The sequence below is a fragment of the Gymnogyps californianus genome, chromosome 19 (genome assembly GCF_018139145.2).
Source record: "Gymnogyps californianus isolate 813 chromosome 19, ASM1813914v2, whole genome shotgun sequence".
NCBI classification, from domain to species: Eukaryota; Metazoa; Chordata; class Aves; order Accipitriformes; family Cathartidae; genus Gymnogyps; species Gymnogyps californianus.
The window spans coordinates 8,462,821-8,484,329 of NC_059489.1; the positions used below are offsets into that span (position 1 = coordinate 8,462,821).

Below are 21,509 nucleotides of genomic sequence, written 5' to 3' on the forward strand. Positions count from 1 at the left end.
ATCTCACCCAGTATCAGCTGTGGGTGCTGCAGTTCCTGAGCCAAAAGCATCGGCCAGCAAATGGCTGGGAGCGGGTTTTGCCCCACCGCCCCCCTCTAAGCATCTCTTTGAACCCATAGCGCCCAGGGGAGTCTTTTTGGAAAAGCGCGATGCTCCAAATCATGGCACCTCGGCTCTCGTTTTAGGCCACTCTGGGAAAGCGAGACTTAACCACGTTATCCTCCCAGCTGGTCATCCGTGTCCTCCCTGCAATTTTTGGCCAGTTCCGGCGGGTTTAAGCGGGGACAGTGGGCTGAGGGCTTACCGCTAATTAAACTGCTGTAAGTGTGAAGAGCAATGCCTCCCCGAGGTGCGAGCTCAAGGTTACGGGGTCTCAGGCTGCTGCCAGCCCAGCAGCACGCGGCGTGCGAAACCCGCACGAGCATTGCCACGACGGTGGTCTGAGGGATGAGGAAGCGGCGAGGAAGGCCCAGGGGAGGCGGAGGGAGGGACTGGGGCACCTCTCCGCCTGCCTTAGCATTCCCACGGCGCTTGTCCGAGTGCTTATCACCGGCTTATCCCCGTGCAGAGGCTCAGCTCTGCTTTGGTTAGAGCCTCAGGAGAGCAAAGGGCCAGCTGGAGCATGTGGAGCAGAGCTACATCCGTGGGGAATTGGTTGGCAAAAAAAAAATCATTGTTGGGCTGGGCCAGACCCTCTGGAGCCCTGCAGCCCCTCGGGAGGGTGAGGTCAGTCCTGTCGCCATCAAAAGCTGCTGCCGGTGATTTTTGCCAGCTGCCGCGGGCACAGAGCGGCTCCCAGCCGTGCTGGCACCCTCCAGGCAGGTCCCCCAGGCTCTGTCCCCCGCGCTCTGTGCCCCAAGGTGAGGTTCGCAGCACAGCCCACCTCCCTCCACGGGGCTCCATGCCCACGGCACCCTCCAACCCTCACCGATACCTGACGGCGAGCCACCAGTGATGGGCAGGACATCGTCCCCCTCCATCCTCCCTCCTGGAGGTGTCTCCCGCCGGCTGCCCACTGTCCTGCCTTGATTTCTCCAGGCACCTGCTCCGCTCCTCTCGCCCTGTCCCGGCTAGAGAGATGCAGACACGGTGTTCAATGCTGTTCAGCCCAGCGTGGGACTCAAGGGACTCGAGCAGGCACGGTCCCCCTGCCAGCGCCGATCTGCGCGTTGCCGGACACGATGCACGGGAGCTGGGGCTGGCGCGGCTGCCCGGTGCTTTGCCGCTGCTCTCCCGGTGTGAGCGTGGGTCGGTGCCGTGCCAGCCTCAGGGCCGTGGGAGCACCCATGCCGGACACCCACCCCGGCAGGGCAGAGTCACCCACGGCAAACCCACGGCGTCGCTTTGCCATCGCGTGTCTGCAGAGCCTTGCTCCAGCCGAGCAGTCCGGGTCCCCCCCCGCCGGCCCGCGGGAAGGCAGCGGGGGAGCTGCCGGCCGCAGCCCTGCCCGGAGCGCGGGGCGGCGCTTGGGGAAACTGAGGCAGGCTGCGGGGAGGGGAGGGGGGGGGGCTCGGGGCAGCCGCGGGACGGGCCCCCCCGGTGGGGGGGTAGGTGGGTTACATTTTTATGAATGGGGCCGCCCCGCCTGCCATTGCCGGGCGGCGCGGCGGGTGTCAGCAGCGAGCAGCGGCGGGCGGCGCTCCCCGGTGCGTCCCGCTCCCGTTCCGCCGCCGATGGCCGCCGGTCGCCGCGCTCCCCCGGAACCCGGTGGGGGCCCGGTATTACTTCAAGGCGTCTTCGGTGCGGGACCGACTCCCGGTGCTGCCGCTTGTTCGCTGGCTCTGACGGCCCGGGAGTTGCAGGTGCGGCGTCCCGGCGGCTCCTCCGGGGGCTCGGCCGGTCCCGACGCCGCTCTCCGCCTGGCCGACTGCGTGGGCTCCGCCGCCTTCCCCGCCGCCGCCGCCGCCGCCTGCTTCTCCCTCGTCTGCTACCCCTTCCGCGGGCCGCGCTGGGGCTCGCCCGCCCGCCAGCGCCTGGAGCGGACCTTCCGCGTCTCCCTGGGACCCGACGCCGAGGGCAACCTGCGCATCGCCCAGGCCTGGAGCCGCAGGATCCGGGAGCTCTCCGTGCCCGCCGTGCCCACGCAGGACGGTGAGTGTGGAGCCGCCGCCCGCAGCGGCCGCCCCACGCTCGCCCGGGGAGGGGAGGGGGGGGGGGACGGGACACGACGACACACACACGGACACCCGTCCCCGCTCCGCCGCAGGTCCCGACGGAGCGAGCCCCGGGACCGGGTGGGGGGGTTGTGGTGGGACCGGGGCCAGCAGCCGCCCGAGGGCGGTGTGGGGTGTGGGGCGTGGAGCCCGCCAGCTCTCCGTTGCCCGTCCCCACGCGCGACGGCTGGCCCCGAGGGGCGGCGTGGGGACGCGGCTGGCAGCTGGCGCCGTGCCGGGAGCGCTGCGCGGTGGTCGGGCCCCGAAGGGACAGGTCGGGGTCGGGGGGACGGACGGACGGACGGACGGACGGGGGCCGATCCGCATCCCAGCAGGGTCACCTGGATCCCCCCCCGCCCCGAGCCTGGGGGGGACGGGGGGGACGGGGACATCCCTGAGCACAGCCCCGGGGCCGGGGGTGGCTTCTCCCCACTTTCGCCCTTAAATTGAAGGGGCAGCGGGGACGTGGTCGCACCACGGGGACCCTTCGCACGACCCCCCCCGCATCGCTTCGGTTCAATAACTAGCAAAACTCCAAAGGGCAGCATTAACCAAGATAAAAAAAATAGTCATCGTTGCTGACGCAGGCAGGACGGGAGCCAGGCGCTGTCCCCGGCAGGTCCCATCCATCACTTGGGAGCAGGCGAATCCCCCCGGGACCCCCCCGGGGCCCAGCGGGGTCCCAGGGCAGCACGGAGGGGTCCGGGTTTCAGTTCCCTCTTCCCCCCCCCCCCCCACTCCCCAGGAGCTGCCACCAGCTCGAAGGGGAGCGGCTGGCTCGGGGGCCAAGTCCCCCAGCTCCTGCAGTCAGGGCAGGGCAGGCTGGCATATATTTGAACATCTGAGCAGAGATTCAATTATATGCACTACTTCATTTATTTAGCTGTCCAGTTGCACTGATCAGACTTGGAAATTAAGAGGCATGCGGTTAGAGGGATCCTGTCAAATCACATTTAGCCCAGCTCTCCCTGCTTGGATTTTAAAATGCAGCTTTTTTACATGACCTGCAGCTACAAAACAACTTTCTGCTACTCTTCCTAAAGAATAAAAAAAAAAAATCCAGTGGAAAGGGGTGAGGGCAAAACCAGTTCCTCGGCTCTATTTCCAGCCTGAACTCTGCAGCTGTAAGTCTCCAGGCGTTTTAAAACCCTCGCCCTTTTTGCAGGCGGTGCGAGGGTGCCGGGGCAGGAGCAGCTCATTGCATGGCAGGGGCCTCGGGGGAGCCCGAGGAAGGAGGACGGGAGAAGGCAGTGTGGGATTTCGCAGTTATTTTTCTAGCTGAGGGCCAGCAGGATTTGCAAACCTCCTCCCCCAGTTTGGGACAGAGCTAAAAATGCCTCTCGCCACACCCTGCGCTCGCACGCACCCTCACGTGCTGGCATCGTGGCCTGTGCGGGACAGATAAGGCCGTGCCGGGAAGCTGCGTGTGAGTCCGTGCAGAGCAATCCTGCCACCCCATCCCCGTGGGAAGGGGACCCGGGGAGCCACCGTCGATCCCGTCCCGGTGTTGTCTCCGCTCCAGCATCCCCTCGGATAAAAGCCCTACAGCAGGGAGGAAGCTTCCCCCTCCTTATTTCACCTGAAGGGGAAAAAAGAAGTCCCTCAGCGATGAATAACCCCAAAGCTGGGGCTGCCTGCAGTGTGCAGGGGAAGTGTCCCACCCTGCAGCCGGCCGGGAGGGAGCAAACCGCCCCCGGGCTTCTGTCCTGATGGGGAAATCCAGCCCCCGGTTGTGGCAGGAAGCTGCCATCGAGCTGCTGACAACAGCCATGGCATCGCGGCGTGTCAGCAGCCCCCATTTTGGGCGATCTCCCTGCCGTGCTCATCCCCTCGCCGTGCGGAGGTGACACTCTGCGGAGAGAGGACGCAGTAGGCATGCCCCAGTCTGTCCCAGCCTCACGCCAGCCGGGTCACCGGGCAGGACAGCCCTGTCCCCTGCCAGCCTAGCATTGCTTGTTCCTTGTGCCCAGGGAGTTTCCAGAAGGATGCAGGGACACAATGGAGCAGCTGGGGCTGCTGATGGCAGAGCTGCAGCAGCGTGGTCCCCCCCTGAGCACGGCCGGGACATGTGTCCCGTGGGGGGATGTGGGCAGAGGGGGAAGAGCAGAGTTTGTGCACTGGCAGCAGCTCGAAACCCCTTCCTCCTGGTGACTCAGTGTCTGCTCTGCTGGGCGTTTGAGGTTGAAAGCAACCACGCTGTGGCAGGAAGCGGCTGGGCCTCGCTGAGACACCAGGGGCCTGCTGGTGTTGCGCAAGGGAAAGAGATGCTGCTGAAATCTGTCCCTTCCGCCTGAGCATCACCGCTGCTGGGCTCCAGCTCTGAACCAGCACCTTCCACTTCTGCCACGGGAGCCTGGGCTGAGCCCGTTGCTGCTGGTGTCACCGGTCCTGCACTGGGATCGCATCCCTGTCCCTATTCACATGCTGGTACCAGCAATCTGTCCCTTGTGATGGAGTCACGGCATCCCTCTGTGCCCTGAGCAGCATTCGCCTTTCCCCCTCCAGCCAAGGAGCGGGTCCTCGGGGTCCCAGCCGTACCCCACTGCCCAGCGGAGGCCACGGGGCAGCAGCCACGAGTCCAGGCAGGATTTTCAGGCAAGACCTGGCTGCAGCTCTGTGTGCCTGTCAGAAATGATGCAGCTGATTAGAAACATTGTGGGTTTAAAAACTGCCTTTAGGTTCTTGAAGTGCCTTGTGCTCTCACTCTGCATCCTCCAGGGTTGGGAGGGGAGAAGGAGAGAGAAAAGTTCCCCATCACCTGCCTCTGGCAGCTGGGGCTTGAGCACGAACTCCCTGTCCTGGGGGCTCGGCTGCGTTTGTCAATAGGGGATTTTAGTGCTGGTAGTGACCGGGGAAGGCTCCGGAGGGGGGGAGTGGAGCCAGCCCAGCCCCGGGGTTGCTGCCCGTTATCCCTGACCCGAGCTAGGGAGGCCTCTGCTTGCGGCACTTTACCACCATCCCCGAGGGCAGCTGGTCCCCTCCTATCTGGTGCCCGCTGATAAGGGGCCGGGGAGGGTGGGGGGCAGCCGGTGCCTTCCCCCGGCCCTGGGCAGCAGCCGGGAGAGCCGACCCAGAGCCAGCACCCAGACCCAGGCTCAGCCCTGGCTGCTGAGGCTCTCACGGGCAGACCTTTGCTGTGGACTCAGTGGCAGGTCCCAAGCAGCCGGCGTGGGGACAAGGAGGTGGCCCGGAGGGTGACAGCCTCACTGGGTCACTCCCAGGGGCAGAAAATCAACCTGATGGTGCCGAAATCAGCAGAGCTCTGTGTGCTCCCCAGGGCTGGGATGGGCACGGAGATGGGATGCTCCTTGCATGTCTCCCCGCGGGGCAGCTCATGGAGCTCTGCCAACCGGCGGGGAAGCCCTGGTGTGGCCATGACCGGTGTGATACCGGGTGTCACCCCGGGGAGGTGGCACACGTGGGGACCTCCATCACCCCAGGCTCCCCTCTCCCTGCCTCCACCCCCGGTGTGGGCGGCAGGAGGGGTTTTAGCTGTAAAAATGCTGCCTGTGTGTTCAAACAGCTCGAATCAAAGTGTGCAGAGAAGGCAGGGGAGCAGGCGGCTGGCCCCGGCCCCCCTGCCCCAGTTTAGAGGAGGGTTCCTGACCCGGGGCAGTGCTGGGAAATGTCATCTGCTTTCATGACTCAGCTCCTGACGGAGCAGCTCTTTCTGCTGAGTCAGCAGGAGCAGCCCCCGCACTGGCCCGCAGAGCCCACGCGCCTGGGCAGGAACTCGCTATCCCCTGGGGCCAGATCCCAGCTTAGGCCACCCAGAGCTGGTGGGGACCCCCCCCAACTCCCCAATACTGGCTTCACCCTGCAGGGCCAGGGCTTTCTAGAAGCATTGCAGGAGCTTGAGGCACACTGCCCTGCTCATTTTGGGGCTCGGGGTGCCCAAGCAGCACCCAGGGGCCCTGCCGTCGGGCACGCTGCCACCAGCTCCCCCGGGTGCCATCGCATCGCTCCTCCTCCCTGCACCTCCTCGCAGGGCAGCTGCAGCCCGGGCTCACCCTGTCCCCCCCGCGTGGGACCACTGGGCTTGGGGGGGGCTGGAAGCAGGCAGGGGGGGCAGAGGGATGCGGACCCCTGCCAGGCTTGTAATTACAGCCTGACCAGGGCCCTCGCGCGCAGAATCTGAGCCCCGTGGGGAGCAGGGGAAGCAGAAGCGTCCATCTGCCGGCGCAGGTGTCTGTCCTGGCCCCGCTCCATCTGGGGTGGATGTGGGGAACTGGGACCTCGAGACCCCTGGCCTTCGTCCCCCCATGCTTGGCTCCCTGTGCATTGGGGGACTGAGCTGTGTCATGAGCCGTGGGGTTCAGCAGGGAAAGCTCACAGCCGAGGGTGTTTAGGGCCGGGTGCCCCTGCGGAGGTTGGGTTTCAAACCTCCCCTTTGCTTCCACCTTTCTTTCCTCGGCGTGTCCCAAAGCACAGCTGGCAGCACCCCGCGGCCCTGGTATGCACAGGGATGCTCGGTGCTGCAGAGCCCCGGCTCCGCTGCGGCATCGCTGGGTTGCTGCGGGGCTCCGGCCTGGGTGTAAAACATCTCTGCTGATTGCGGGAGAGCTCAAGATGAGTCCCTGCAGGACCCCGTGTCCCCGTCTCTGCCACCTTCCCTGCTTTCCTCCATCCCTGCTCACCTCCCGTTGCCTCTGGGTAGGGATGCAGCCCAGGGAGCTTGTGGGGATCAGGGGCAGCTCCCCTTCCTGTGGGGCTGTGGCAAACGCTGCCCCGGCTCGCAAAGCCCTCCCCGGGCGGTGCTGCAGCCCCACCACCCTGAGACCCCCTCTCCCCCCCCACCCAGGTGACAGCTATGGGGTGCTGCCCCGGCCCTGCCACGCACTGGTGCTGCTGAACCCGCACAGCGGTGCTGGCCGCGCGCTCGAGGACTTCCAGGCGGTGGTGCAGCCCATGCTGGCCGAGGCCGACATCGCCACCACCGTCTTCATCACCGGTGAGTCCGCGAGCGTCTCCCTCACCTCCTCCTCCTCCCTTCCTGGGATCCTACCTGGGTGCTGCCGCCCTGGGATGGGTTCCTCCGAGGGCCTCGTACCCCCGGCATTGCCGCGGCTCCGGCTCCTGCGGGGCTGGTTTGGACAACACGATGGGTGGGTTGGTTGCACTCAAAAGGGGTGACTGCCTCACCTCCTGCATCCCTGGCTGGGACCCCCGTGGGGACAGTGGGGCTGGGGTCACCGTCTGGGGGGTGGCAGCAGGCAGGGCAGAGGGACGGAGGGCAACACTTGACTCCCCACTTTCCGCTGCAGAGAGACCCCACCACGCGCACGAGAAGGTGCGGGATGAGGACCTGTCGCAGTGGGACACATTGGTGGTCATGGCCGGGGACGGGCTACTGTACGAGGTGAGGGGCACCGTGGGGCATCCCCCGGCCAGGATGGGCAGAGAGCCAGGAGAAGAGGGGTGCCTGGCGCAGGAGCCGAGCTTCGAGACCCACAGGCAGGCAGGGAATGGCAAAGGAGAGATGGCACCTAGCTTGGAGCAAAGCAGGACAGCCATGGCCTCAGTCCTGCCCTGGCCGGGGCACCACGGGCTCTGCTCCCTGTGGGCTGGGCAGGGGCCGCTGGGTTCCTTGCCCGGCCCCGGGTGCCACAAGCTTCCTCCGTCCCCGCAGGTGGTGAACGGGCTCATGGAGCGGCCGGACTGGGAGGACACCATGAAGAAGCCGCTGTGCATCCTGCCGGGGGGCTCTGGGAACGCCCTGGCCGCCTCCATCAACCACTATGCAGGGTGAGCCCCGACCCCACAGGGGCACCCGCTGCTGGCACCGCACCGGCCGGCACACAGGGCTGCGCTGGCACCGAGGCGGGGGGGGATGAGGAAGCGAAAGGCTGCACATGGCTCCAGCCCAGGGGAGGGGTGCTGGGATGCCCAGCACAGGGGTGCCCGCCTGGGTCCCCACCTCCCCGCAGGCTGGTGCAGCACAGCCCCAGCAGGTCCCTGCGAGCATCAGATTGCATCCCTGCGTCCGCAGCTTCCCCCACGGCCTTTCTCCTCTCTGGGCTCTGAGTCTGGCACAGCTTTGCTCCAAAGGAGCCAGCCCGGGGCACAGCCGGTCCCGCTGCAGGGCGGGGGGACCAGGATTGTCCTGGCCCAGCAGCCCCAGCTCATTTCCCTCTTTCAGGAGCTGGTTTATCCTTCCCACCCCCAGCAAAACCTCTCCCAGCAGCTGTCCCTGAGGGACACTGTCACCCACCTGCGATATGTCCCAACCACGACACAGGGGCGAGGGTTGCACACGGATGCTGGGACAACAGGAGAGGCCCCCAGCTGAGTCTAGCCCAAACTCACCCTCTCCATCCCTCGCAGCAATGATCACGTCGCCAAGAAGAAGCTGCTGACAAACTGCACCTTCATCCTGTGCAAGGGGCTGCACACGCAGATGGACCTGGTCTCGCTGAGCACAGCCTCGGGCAAGCGCCTCTTCTCCTTCCTCGGTTTCGGCTGGGGCTTCATCTCCGACGTGGACATTGACAGCGAGAAGTACCGCTGGCTGGGCAATACCCGCTTCACCGTGGGCACCCTCCAGTGCCTGGCCAAGCTGCGGGTGTACCAGGGCCGCCTCTCCTACCTGCCCGCTGTCCCCGAGCAGGGCACCCCGTCGGCACCCAGGGACCCCCACGCACCCGTCACCAACGGCCAGGCTGGCCACGTCCTGCCGCCGGCAGGGACAGAAGCGCTCGGGGCTCTGCCCACCGACTCGCTGCTGGTGCCGCTGTGCCAGCCGGTGCCGGCGCACTGGACGGTGGTCCCCGAGGAGGAGTTCATCTCCGTCTATGCCATCTACCAGTCCCACCTGGGCACCAACCTGCTGATGGCACCAGCAGCCCGGCTGCACGACGGCTGCATCCACCTCTTCTACGTGAAGGCCGGCATCAGCCGCGTGGCGCTGCTGAAGCTCTTCCTGGCCATGGACAGGGGAACCCACCTGGACTTGAACTGTCCCCACCTGTGCTACGTCCCCGTCCGGGCTTTCCGTCTGGAGCCGCGGGCGGCCACGGGCATCATGACGGTGGACGGCGAGGCGCTGGCCTGTGAGCCCGTGCAGGGCCAGATCCACAGCCGTCTCTGCCGCGTCCTCAGCGGCTCCTGAGCAGCCAGGTTTGCCTGCCCCCCGCAGCGCTGAGCTGCCGGCACAGCCCAGCACAAGGGTGGCAGAGCCTTCCTCCCACTCAGGAACCTCCTCCTCCTCCCATAGCAATAGCTCTTGGGGGCTGTGGGCGCTCGTCCCCTCGCTTGCCCCCACGCTTAGCTTTACCCTCTTGGGACAGCCACCAATGCTGTCCCAAAAATGAGCCACAAGCCCCATCAGGTACTTGGTGCCGGCAAGACGCCAGCGTGTTTTATCCCGGTACGAGGTCCCAGCCCCGGGCGGCTGCGCCGGCACAGCCCCATCCCCTCCCCGGCTCGAATGCACACGGTGGCACCGCTTGTGTCCCCACTGCGGAGCCAGTGCCACCCCCCAGGGATAGTCAGGACCAATCTATCTAATACAAGAAATTGACTTTTTTAAGAATGTTTCTACCCAAAGCCTCCTGTAGAAGCAGAGTTTATTCTTGTGAGAAATGCAATAAATATCTAGTGTTTGCAAAAAAATCCCCTCTGGGTTTTAAATCTGAGCTCATGGCTGCTGTCAGGGGCAGGGCTGTGGTGCTGTCACCCCAGGCTGGGCTCACACAGAGCCCGGCCATGCGGCTGTCAGGACAGGTTTAGCTCAGCGCTGCGGCCCATCGCTCCCCGGCATCCTACCCGCGCTGCCTGGACCACCGTCATCTTGGGGCCAGGACCGGCACGGAGCGACGGCCGCAGGAGATGCTCCCAGGGGAGATGCCTCAGAGGCAGGACGTGGGGCATTGCTGCCACCGACCCCGGTTTTTGGGGTGCGCCGGTGCCTCCCAGCTCAGCCTCACACAGAGGGGCGACTGAATGCAGGGAGCTCAGCCCCGCAGCGATGCTTTGGGACATCTTGGGGAAGGTTCAGTGCCTCCGAGCGAGGGCAGGGAAGGGGTCAGGGAAAAGGTTCAAGGAGGGTGGTGTTGGAGCTGAGGGGTTTGGCTTTCTGCCGGGAGCCGGGGCCCTATGAGGAGCTCACGCATCCCCTTTCCCAGGCAGCCCGGGGCCAGCTGGAGCCCTGCAACAGGTCCCTGCCCGGGGGCTTGCCTCGGGGGGGGGGGGATTACTCAGCCTGTTTGGTATAAAATTGCAGTAATTAAACCTCATTTACAAAGCTCAAGTACAAAGTAGAAGAGTAAACAGTGGTGGCTGTTTGCACTTATTCATCTGCAAACTATGCAATTAGGATTGCAGAACCGGGAAAGAAGAGCGCAATTGTTCCCCCCCCACGGCCCCACGGGCTCATGGGGAGCCGAGCTCCTGTTCCCGGGGCCAGCAAGGCAGGCAGCAGCTGGGAACCACCTCCCAAAATAAAGTTATTTCCCCCGTGGCATTGGGCCAGGTGTAAAAACAGGCTCAGCGATGCTTTGCTGAACTCTAACCACGACAAACAGCCGCCACCGCCGGAGGAGGCTGCAGGGAGAGCCCAGGGCAGGGGATGCGCTCAGAGCTCTCGGCCGCCTCTGTCAAGCGAGACAGCTCACCAGAGCTGAGCCGTTTGGGTTTGCAGCACCTGAAAGGCTCCCTGGAGTCTCCTCCGGGCCTCTCCCAGGGACGGTTGTATTGCTCACAGTTGCTGTTTGGGATCTCCCTCGCTCTCCCTTTCCCAGGTTTTGCCGCACACCTCTCTTCCTTGACCCAACTGCTTCCAAAACCTGTCAGCCAGCAGCCATGGGCTCTTCCAGGGGAGCCCCTGACAGCTCCTCCCATACAGCCCCTCGCTCCCGACACCGGAGGAAGGTGGCAGCAGCTGGTTTTGATGGCAGATGCTGGTTTTGAACAACTCCAGCAAAGCCGCAAGTCTCAGAACATTGACATCGCTGCCCATCTGCCCGCACCAGCACCCTTCAAGCCTCTCCTTGCAGGCAGAGGGGGGCGAGGGAGGGCAGCCATGGGGGCAAACATCAGTGAGGGTTAAACACCCCACCAGCACCCAGGAGGTGCAGGAGTCCCTTGGCCCCAGCAGCCCGCACACGGCTGCGTTTGCATCTGATCACACGCTTACCTGTGTGCCGAGGCGAGGGGCTGGGAAGGCAGCACCAGGGCAGAGCTGCCAGGGCCCACGAGCCATCCCGCTGCCAGGCTGGGGGGGGGGGGGGTCTGCAAAGGGTTGTGCTTCACCCCGGGTCTGGCCCCGTCTGCCGGGGCAGCTGCCAGTTGGGCCACCAGCCATGCTGCGGCACACGCCGAGCTGCGGGGCAGCCTGCGTGCACCACGCGCCAGCGAAGAGCATGAAAAAATAAATAATAATAAAAAAAAAAGCCTGACAGATGCCCGTGAATCAGGGTTTCGGGGAGCTAGTTTATACGGAGCCCCAGGGGCAGCCCCTCGCTGCCAGATCTGCCTGGCTCCCTCCGGACTCACTGCCCTCTCCGCGCCGTCAACTTCAGCCAGCGGGACCCTGTCCAGCCCAGACCCTGGCGCAGGGATGCACGCCGGAGACAGGGCAAGTGCCAACAGCGTGACGGCGGGGGGGGGGGGGGGGGGGAAGAAAGAGACAAGAGTCAGAACTACTCACAGAGGCAAAATTTAATGGCAAGTCATCTTCCCTCCTTTATTACACCTTGGTTAGCCAAACAAAAAAAATTCTGCAGGTAAAAAAAGTTTTAATGGTCACACAGCACTTTATACATATATCATAAGCAACCAAGCATCCACATCTGCACGTGAACGACACACCTCTAAGCATGGCCTCAATAGTCAGGTCTTTTTTTTTTTTTTTTTTTTTTTTCATTAAATACTGTACAGAATCAAGGCTACAAACTGATTTTGTAATGCTTCTTCCCCAACCCCAGCACTTAAACCAGTTACAGGCTACTCTCATTTGTACATCACACAGTCGTGTAGCCAGTTTTAAGGCTAACAATATGCATCATGCTTTGGCTTTTTTTGTGTGTTTTTAATTTTTTTTTTTTAAGGTTTTAGCCTTTTAAATTTTGTTACCCTTAAATATTACATACATACACAAAAAATTACATAGCTGCAGTGTGCTCACCACCAACCTCATCACCCAGGAGCTTCACATTATCAAAAGCTTTAGAAAATTTGTAAACCTCTGTGCACGCCTCGGTTTGGGACAGCCAGCTACAGAGAGCGAGCGATGCCAGGGGTAGCGGCAGCTGGGGAGCAGCGTCCCCTTCCAGAAGGCCAGTACACACCTCCTCGGTAGGAAGCCCCAGGAACCTGTGCAAAAGCTCTTGATTATGATCAGAGGAAACAAAAGAGACTTCTTGGGCGAAGGGGAGGACTCAAGCAGCTCACGCCAGCAGCGCCGGCTGCCTGCCCTCCTCCCCGGGCGGGTGGGCGGCCTGACCAGCCCCTGCCTTCCCCGTGAGATGAGAGCTGCAGAGAGTAAAGGGTGGGCAAAGCGGGGAACCCTAGAGCTCCTCCATCCCTCCATCCCCAGCCACAGCTCGGCCATCAAGGGTTTTCTCCCTCCCTCCCTGGCCGGCAGGGCTAAGGACAGCCACAGCCCAGCACAGGGGATGGAGGAAGTCGAATCTGTAGATCGCCAACCGCAATTTTGTCTGGTGAGTAAGAGGTTTAATCATTTGTGGAACAAGCCTCTCTGTGCCTGCCCTTCCCCTTCCCTGAAGCAACAGCCTCACCCCTCTGCCCCAATCAGCCCTTTATATTTTGGAGACCCCGCTCCTCGCTCAAAGGGATTCATTCATTTAGCACCAGCCACACAGCCAGAAAGCAGCCGGGAGTTACGCACGCGGTTCGCACTGCCCTGCCTGCGGCTCAAAGCATCTCTCTGCACCCCGGGGTGGGGGTCTGCCACGCTGCCAGACCTCCTGCCTGCCGGGCAGGGAGGCCTCCCGGCGCTGGAGCAGGGCCAGCGCTGCTGCGCAGGCGATCCACCCGCAGACCAGTGCTTAGAGAGCTCTGCAGGCCCAGGTCGTCGTTCACAGCCAAGCCCTGCTTCCTCCAGAGCTCCGGGAGCTGGACGTGCCCTCCAAAATCCCGGCAGTGGATGGTGACACAAGAAGGGCTTTGCGCAGCCAGCCCCCCTGGCTCCGGAGCATCGCAGGGGCAGCTGGAAATAACAAGCGCAGGGAGCTGGGTGGGGGGATTTGGGCCAGTGGGTGCAGACCCTGGTGTTTCAAGGAGCAGAAAGCAGCACGCAAACATGCCAAGATTCGCCTGCTGTTCTCCGTTTCAAAATGAGAAGGCCAGATCCTGGCCCGGGTGGGGGGGAAACGCACACAGCCACATTGAGCAAGAGCAAAAGGAGAGTTTTGTCTCCATCCTTACTTCTGGCAGAGCCGACCGCTCAGCTCGACCCCTCCCCGGGAAGCCTGGCACCACCGGCTCCCTGTGCTGGCTGGAAGGACCAACGGACTCTCCCTGACAGACTGTGCTCCACATGGATGCGAAGTGGGTGCTTCTCCAATGCCTAAACATTGGGCAAATGCAGTAGTGCTGGAGTGCGATCTCCCAGCTCCAGAAGTGCAAGTAAGTGCGTGCACACAGAAAAAGAGGCTTCAGGAAGGTGTCTTGACCAGGAGACTCTGGCAAGTCACTGCTTCAAAGTGCTCACGGTCACCAGCTCAGGCAGCTCTCGCTGCTGAAACACGGGCTGATTTCACCAGCCATTTCCCAGAGCAGCACAGCAGCGCTGCAGCTGAGATCAGGGATAGTATGTACTGTGCCCACGTCGCTGCTGGCCACAGCGGACCCAGGCCACCATGGGAAATGGCTGGCAAGGGAAGGAACTGATAACGGTCCGCACCAGTGTCTGATGTGCACCAGTTGCTGGCTGAGTAACAGCACAGGAACGGTCATAAACTGCTGCTGCTACAACAGGACCTCGTCACGACACGACAGCTCCTTTCCCTTGGGTAACCCTGGCTCAAACAGCTCTGAAATACCCATCTACAGCCAAACGACGGAGAAGCAGCAGCCATGCCAGGTTCACCATCCAGACTAGCTGCTAGATCTACAATATGCCCCAAGATCACTCCCTGCCGCCTGCCCAGGCGAGGACGGGATCCAGGGTTAGGTGTAGTGCTGTGTGACAGCCAGGATGGCTGGGAACAAAGATGCGGATACCTAAGTAATAAGGGCAGAACCCTGAATCCCATGTATTTCTAGAAGACAGGCATGCATGGTGGGGAAAGGGAAGTTTGCCTTACTCTGGAGAAAAAGAAGTGGGGATGGCTAGAATTGCTTCCAGAAGACCGACCAGAAGCTGCAGAACTGGATGGAAACCCGGCAGCGCAAGTGCCAGCGCAAAGCTCTGGTTCTGCCTACCAAGTCCTGATCGGGAGAACCTCGTAGCTATCGGTGAACAACTAAGACTAGAGCAACTCCGTATGGTGTAGACAACTTCAATGCAAACACAATCCAATGTCTAAGTACATATAAGCTGGGGTAGACTTCATAAAACCCATGGTAACGCAGAGAAAAATGAAAGACTGGGAGGGCATTGCCCTTCACTTCCAGATACTACAGCAATCACTTCTCCTGGCTTGAACCCCACCAGAACAAACTGCTGGGTGTAGCGCTGGGTGGGAAGAGTCCTTGTGTGGAAAGGTGCCCCAAGATGAAAGTGCAGAGGGAACGTGGCTGCAAGCCTGCTTCTGTGCAGGTCTCAAATCTTACCATTGCAGGGTCAAACTCGCAAGAGGAGCATGTACATGGGACTGGGGGAAGGAAGAAGGGCTGGGTTTAAGGAGTTACTCATGCTTAGAGAACCTTTCCTCGGAGGAGCAATCAGGCCTAAGACCTTCTTTGGAACAAACCAAGCTGAGGAAGAAAAGCTGGAAGGAGAAGCCAGTTTACTGGTAACAGCATTTCCCAATTTCCTTTCTGCTGCTTTCCCTTCTCCCCTGCACCTGCCTGTCCCTAACCTGACGGTTTATTTGTCCTCTGTCCACTCTGGGATGTTGGCCCCTGCTAAGGCAGCCCGGTACTGCTGCAAGACACCGCGGATGCTTTTAATGAACCCCTTGGACAAAGGGAAGAGGGGGAACCCAATATCAGGGTAACCGCTCTTCTCCGGAAGGAAACTCCTGTAGCTCTTTCTCCTTTTCTTTGGTTTCACACTAGGCTGCAAGGCAGAGTCCTGGGCAGCCTTCCCCTCGTCCGTTCGGTCTCTGGCCAGGTCTACCCCCCTGGCTTGGCCTGTGCTCTCCGAGTCTGAGTACTGTTGGAGATCACCAGCGTTGGGCGTCGAGGTTGTGAACTCCGACTCGTCCAGCTCCTCCTTCCCATCGAGCGCCGAGTCGGAAAGTTCGGCGGCGGCCCCCTGCTCCGAGCTGCTGCCGTACTCCCCCAGCGATCCCGCATTGTCTCCTGGGCTCTCGGCCAGGGTGCCGCAGGCAGAGAGAAGGGAGGCAGAATCCGCCCCGTTGGCCTGTTCGTGGCTCCGCTCCACCAGCTCGTTCGTCTCCAGCCAGGACTCGATGCGGGACACCAGGCGCCAGCCGTTGCAGCGAAAATGCTCGCGGATTTCGTGCTCAAAGACTTCCACCGGCCTGCGCAGCAGCTGCATCATGGACTGCACCACCCGGATCAGGGTCATCTCATTGTAGCAGCGACTGTTCTCATAGCCCTCCTGGAGGCCCCGGTCGCTGTCAAAGCCCGCCTCGTTGTAGTAGGGCTCGTTCACTAGGATGAGACCTGCCAAGAGAAGGGCAGACCAAGGGGTTAAGGGAGGAACTTTACCGTGAATCACCATCAGACACTGCTGGGCCCCGATTTCTGCCAAGGTGGTTGAGATTCAAGGGTCACAGCACTGCCTTGCTGAGGCATCACGCCAGCTTCACCCGCAGCCACACCGATGCAGGCAGCGCAGGGAAGGGACCGCAGGAGAACACACTGCAGGGAAGCCATGCTTTGACTTCAAGCAGGTAGCAGAGGCCAGGCTGGACAACCAGGAACCTGCAAGAAGCAATGGACTGGCATCGCAAGGGGGGCACTCGTGTGAATGGGTCTGTGGCCTTCTGCTAGGGCAGTGGGGCTCTCGGACGCCACTGGGAGTGGCATTCAAGATCCTTGGCTGGCAAGAACAGTCCTCCACCAGTGCGATGCAGAACGCACACAACAGCGGAGGAGGTCAAAAGGACAGAAGGGGAAAGGTTTCACAGCTCCTTTCCCTTCCCTCCCCTCCTAGCAAAACAACCACAAACACACCCAAAGCTTTTTTTTCTTAAGTAGTTTTTCTTCCTCCTCCTCTTAATCAGAGCAAAGGCCAATCCTCAGTAACAGGCTTTGAGCTGGCCAGGTCCTATCCTATCCAGCATAGTCCCATCAGACAGTGCAGTTCTGAGACAGTGAATACTGTGACAAGTCACCCATACCAAGCTTTCTCCTGCTTGCTTCTGGTCTAATGTAATTGCATGTATGCAGCAATGGTACCAATACTGCCAGGCTGCTGGCAGCCTGCCACAAACTGCATTAGAGCCGGTGGAGGTGAGATCATGAGTCTTTCAAAGCCCAGGCACCAGGAGGGGGAGAGATTTTTCACTAGCACCAAGTTGCTCCAGTGAAACCTTTAGTATTTCATTTTCTGAATTTGGACCCTCAGCTTTGTAAATGAGAAAAGGCTTTTCTCGTGGTGTCGTTCGCCCACAGGAGGATACAGGTGGACTGTGAGACTTCAGAGGAGCAGCAGTTGCCTGCTGACTTGAGGCAGGAGCCCTTGCTTTGTGTCAAAGGTTTCTCAAGTGACATGCCTGGGCTTCCTGCACAGAAAGTTGGCCTTGAGGAAGAGATGTGATTTAGTCTGTCTGCTCCCAGGCTAGATATGGCAGGGCAAAGCCCTATGGCAGGAAGCCCTGGGGCTGGTCTAGACACACCCCTGATTATTCTCTGCTTCGGAAGGAGCATAAACACCATCATCGTGTGCAAAAACATGCCCAATGTAGGACGGGCGGGTGACTCAGTGGGGATAAAAAAAAACCAGTCCTGCAAATGAAGCCCAGTTTAGCAACTTCAATAACTTCGGTAAGTGGCTGAGGACACAGTGGCTCACCTTTGTCAGCTCAAAATAACAAGCAAAACAGCTCTGTGCTTAGCTGCCACAGTAAGAAGGGAAAGCATCATGCCAGAGACCTGGGATGCAGCCAAAAATCAGGGCATGAGAAAAGCTTGCACCTGCTTCAACTGCTGAACTGGAGAGATAAGGACACTGCTTTGTCCAGCAAGGTGGGAGCAAAAGGCAGCACTAACCCAGCTGGGGTGGCAGATCCCAATTGTGTGCCCCCCATAAGCCCGCATCCCCTCCTTCCTCCGCCTTTTCCTGTCCCGCAGGCTCTGCAGGAGTATTTACCTTGGATGGAGATGAGTACTTGAAGGAGGCTGGATTTACTGGTCCACCTTTCTGTCCCCTGAAACGCACATACAAATGTGTTACAGGGCTGAAGCACCATCGGTTTGCTCTGCGATAATTGTTAGATGAAGCAAGGCCCCAGTTTCTCTACATTCCTATTGCTAAGGTCCTGTGGCTCACAGCAGGAACAAGGGACTGACTCGACAAGCACACAATGTGCTAGTGTCCCACTGTACCAACCCATCTCTCTGTTATTTTTTGCCAGCACTGCACCCCATCAGGCCAGTTCTGCCTGGAACGGCGTAACCCTACACACCAGACATCGGTTCCAACCCCTCCCCAGCTGCCCTGTCCATCTACCTGCCCAAAACACAGCATTTCCCTGGCTCTGTTTATTACAAGTCTCCAGCTGGGCTTTGTGCCACACTACATGATTTGTCCGCAGTGTGGGAGACAGGGACCCAAACCACAGGAGAACACCCCATGCTGGTGTTGCCATCTCTGCTCTGTCCAACCGTGACACAGCCCGGCTGGTCTGACCACAGGTTTCTCATCAAGAAGGACAGACAGGGGCCAAATACAGACCAAGCAGCAGCCAAACTACACCAGTTACCTGCTCCAGACATCTAAAACAGAGTCCAAAGCCAGAGCTAACCCCAGCTCAAGCCCCACCTGAGACCAGAAGCCACTCAGGACTCTTGGCCTGGTAGGAAGTGGTTTGTTCCAAAAGCAGCCTGGCACAACTGCTGCTCCCCACGGACGGGCGGATGAAAGCGTTACCTTGCCTATCCACGTCCCCAGGAGGCTGACACACACTTTGCCGTTGTCGTACAGGTTGGGATTCAGTCTCCCACTGCACTGGGAGAGGTAGCGGAAGAGAGGCGGGACAGCAGGGTAGATGTTGGGGAGCTGGATATCGAAGAGAAAGAGGCCATCTTCATAGGGCGTGCGCGTGGGCCCTTTTATAAGTGCTGAGAAGAGATCCTGTGGAGAGAGACAATATAAGCCAGGCACTGTGAAACATCCTCTTACCTTGGCAGGGTTGTATTTACATAGAGGGAGAGAGGGGATGTGATTAACTCAGCCCTTGCAAGAGTCAGCTCAAGCAACACATCTCAGGGCACCTTCCCCCTAGAAGCTGCACTTCTACTATAGCCTGACAGCAGAGCAAGCCTTCGGATCTGAAGCAGGGCTTCGAGGACAGCCAGCAACCCCCAAGCTGCTCACTGGTTACACCAGCCCCTTGCAGGCTGCCTACCTGCCTTTCCTGCTCAGCAGGACAGGCAGCCCAGTGGGCAAAGCACCCAAAATAGGCTTCCTGCAATGAAGAGCCCCCCCGTTGTTTGCCACCCTGACTTGGGGAATGCAAAAGCAGCCATTTGTGGTAACTACAGCCATATTTCACACGCTGCACACATTCCTGCAGCTCTAATGCAAAGGATTAAGGCTAAGCAGGGAATTCCAAAGAAAGCAATCCGGATGCGGAGCCCAGTACTAACACACAGGCATTTGAGAGCAGGCACTTGCCATTCGATCCTCGAAGGTTTTAACCATGATGCCGTCAGGCAGGGAGGTGGCCAGGAGAGCCATCTCTTTCCGCACGGTGCTAAAGAATTTCTTTGCTTCTGGGGGCTGGAACTCCATTTTCTTGAAGGCATGGGTATCTGTGGGGCAGGGAAGAGAACGGGATTAAAGCCTGCCTTTGGAAACTGCCATAGGTTCCCTGTGAAGGCAAATCTATCCATGTGTTAAATGTATCTTCTGGAAGAGAAGAGTTGACTTGCTCTGGTGCTGAGCCAGGAGGCAGCCTAGAGATTATTTGTTTTTTCCCCACACAGTACAGCAGCCACAACCTGCATCTCCTGTCCTCATGGACCGGCACAACATTGTCCCTGTGCCCCAACAAGGAGCCCTGTCCCACAGCCGGGACAACTGCACAAAGCAATGACCCTTTCTCTACAAAACCTAAGCATAGCTCCCCATTTTTATTTATACACACCTGCAGGTTCAGAACAGTTTGGCCACCTTTCCTTCTCAGGTCTGGCTTGGCTGGCTGGCTCACCGAGCACCTTGGGCTCCTCTGTCACCAATGTTCCACAGAACCAGATGCTCTTTTTTATTTTTGGCTGATTAACATTGGCACAAGTGAACAAGGACACTCACCCACCAAGGACACCCAGCACAAGAACACCAGCTGTTCCTGCTCTGCTTCTCAACCAATTCATCCCTGCAAAAAAGCCTGAACAAACCCTGCAGCTTTCAAGAAAGTATCTGCAATGGAAAGCGACTGATCTCCACAGCCCTCCAAAGTTAGTTACCAATGTGGACAAAAAGGAAGCCCACTTCTGTGGCTTGAGAAGTTACAGTAGTGCCTAGAGATGCCATCTAAAAACCAGGTTTAGGTCCCAGAACAGATTGTGCTACAGAAGTTGTCTTAATTTCTCCTCCCCAGTTAATGAGCTGTGAAAAGGACTAGGAAGAAAAGAGGACACCCAATCCAAAAGGCCTAGCAGCAAAGGTTTTGGAGAAAGAAACACTGCAGGACAGCAATGAAGGACAGAGTATCCCATACCGGCCTGACCTGACACACTCACCTGGAGCATACTCCAACACAGAGAAGACTTCTCCCTTGGCACTGGTGAAGGTCACTCCAGGCTTGCCTCCACTCTGCTGGCAGAGCACTGGTGTCTCGCTGGGCCACTCCGACCTCACCGGTGTCTGTGCCTCTGCTTTTTCTTCTTTCTTCTCCGTCTCCACCATGGCTTCCATCTTTTCCTCCTCTGCAATAGCCACATTATCCAAGGTCTTCTTTAGATTTTCCTGCAGCTTTTTAATATCGTCCAAGAACTTCTTCTCCCGAGTGGGTTTTTCCAGCTCCACAGTTGGGGAGGTGGGAGAGCCAGTCAGCAGCTGCTCCACAGTCATATTTTTCAGGCTTTCCAAGATCTTGATGGCCTCCTTTAGTTCCCGGAAGCTCTTTGGGGCTCCGTCCTTGCCAGCTTTCTCTGCAGCAAGATCTGCAACTGCCATAGCCACAGCTCCCTGGACTTGTTCCTCTACTTTTTTCACCTCCTCTGCTGCCGGCTCCTCAGGCTCTAACTCCTCAATTTTTGGGTGGTCGTCTTCCATGAGGCCATTGTCTGTCTCCCAGCTGTCGCTTTCATCCTCCCACTCAGAGGATGCCCCGCTGGTGCTGCCGTCAACAGAATCGTAGTCTGACTCCTCAATTTCTGATTCAATATTGTATAAGTGCTAAAGGAGAGCAGAGTTACAAAAGACACCAGAGTAGTTAGGTTGAAGCACAGAGTTTCAGTTGTTTTTCAACACAGGCAAGTCAGTTCTTCCCATGAAAAGGAGCTCCCAGCTAGAATTTGTTGGGCTGTTTCAACCCCTTCCATCTATACAGGGTAGACTGTGTTTGATCCAAATAACATGCTCATCAATGACCAGCACAGATTATGAATCAGCATAGCCCCATCCTCCACCTTTCAAAATAGGGCATTGGGGGAAAACTAGGGCAAGTTCTAGGTGGGCTGCAGCCATCCCGGTGGCTGGGATCCAGCCACCAAGGAGAGCATGCAGATGCCAAAAAGCTACCTGGATGCCCCAGGGTTTCTGAATGCAGAGCTAGTTCAGAAGGTATTGGGTATTGCGTGTGGAGTTAGTATTTCTGGTCCTGCTTCTGCACCAGCAACTGTGTTGGCAGAGAGCCCTGGTTTGGCTGCCTCCACACTCCATCCTTCCACAGAGACAATGCTGGAACCAGGAAAACATTCCCATACCAGCTTTCTTCTTCTGTGGCACACACTACTTGCCATCAGAGCCCTGCTACGCTGCTTTAGCTGTTGTATGTCACTACTGCTTAAAATTCAGCTGGGACAATGAAGCCTAACCCAAGTTGCTGAATAAGCTCTTACATAAAAAGTTCTCTTCCCCTTCACTACTGGAAG

General features: G+C 59.5%; 2 protein-coding genes across 2 annotated transcripts in view; one reads left to right on the forward strand and one right to left on the reverse strand.

Annotated features, from left to right (window-relative positions):
• The first annotated feature begins 1,659 nt into the window (after positions 1-1,659).
• Positions 1,660-9,757, forward strand: SPHK1 (sphingosine kinase 1). The gene is made up of 5 exons (XM_050908327.1): positions 1,660-2,091; positions 6,955-7,104; positions 7,418-7,512; positions 7,783-7,898; positions 8,478-9,757. The coding sequence occupies exons 1-5, from the start codon at positions 1,674-1,676 to the stop codon at positions 9,259-9,261; spliced, it is 1,563 nt and encodes a 520-aa protein (XP_050764284.1). The 5' UTR covers positions 1,660-1,673; the 3' UTR covers positions 9,262-9,757.
• Positions 9,758-12,009: 2,252 nt separating this feature from the next.
• UBE2O (ubiquitin conjugating enzyme E2 O) overlaps positions 12,010-21,509 on the reverse strand; it is a 67,089-nt gene continuing 57,589 nt past the window's right edge. Inside the window, 5 exon segments of the mRNA XM_050908289.1 lie at positions 12,010-15,908; positions 17,560-17,617; positions 18,340-18,543; positions 19,087-19,223; positions 20,154-20,811. Coding sequence (XP_050764246.1) covers positions 15,145-15,908; positions 17,560-17,617; positions 18,340-18,543; positions 19,087-19,223; positions 20,154-20,811 — 1,821 coding nt within the window. The 3' untranslated portion in view covers positions 12,010-15,144.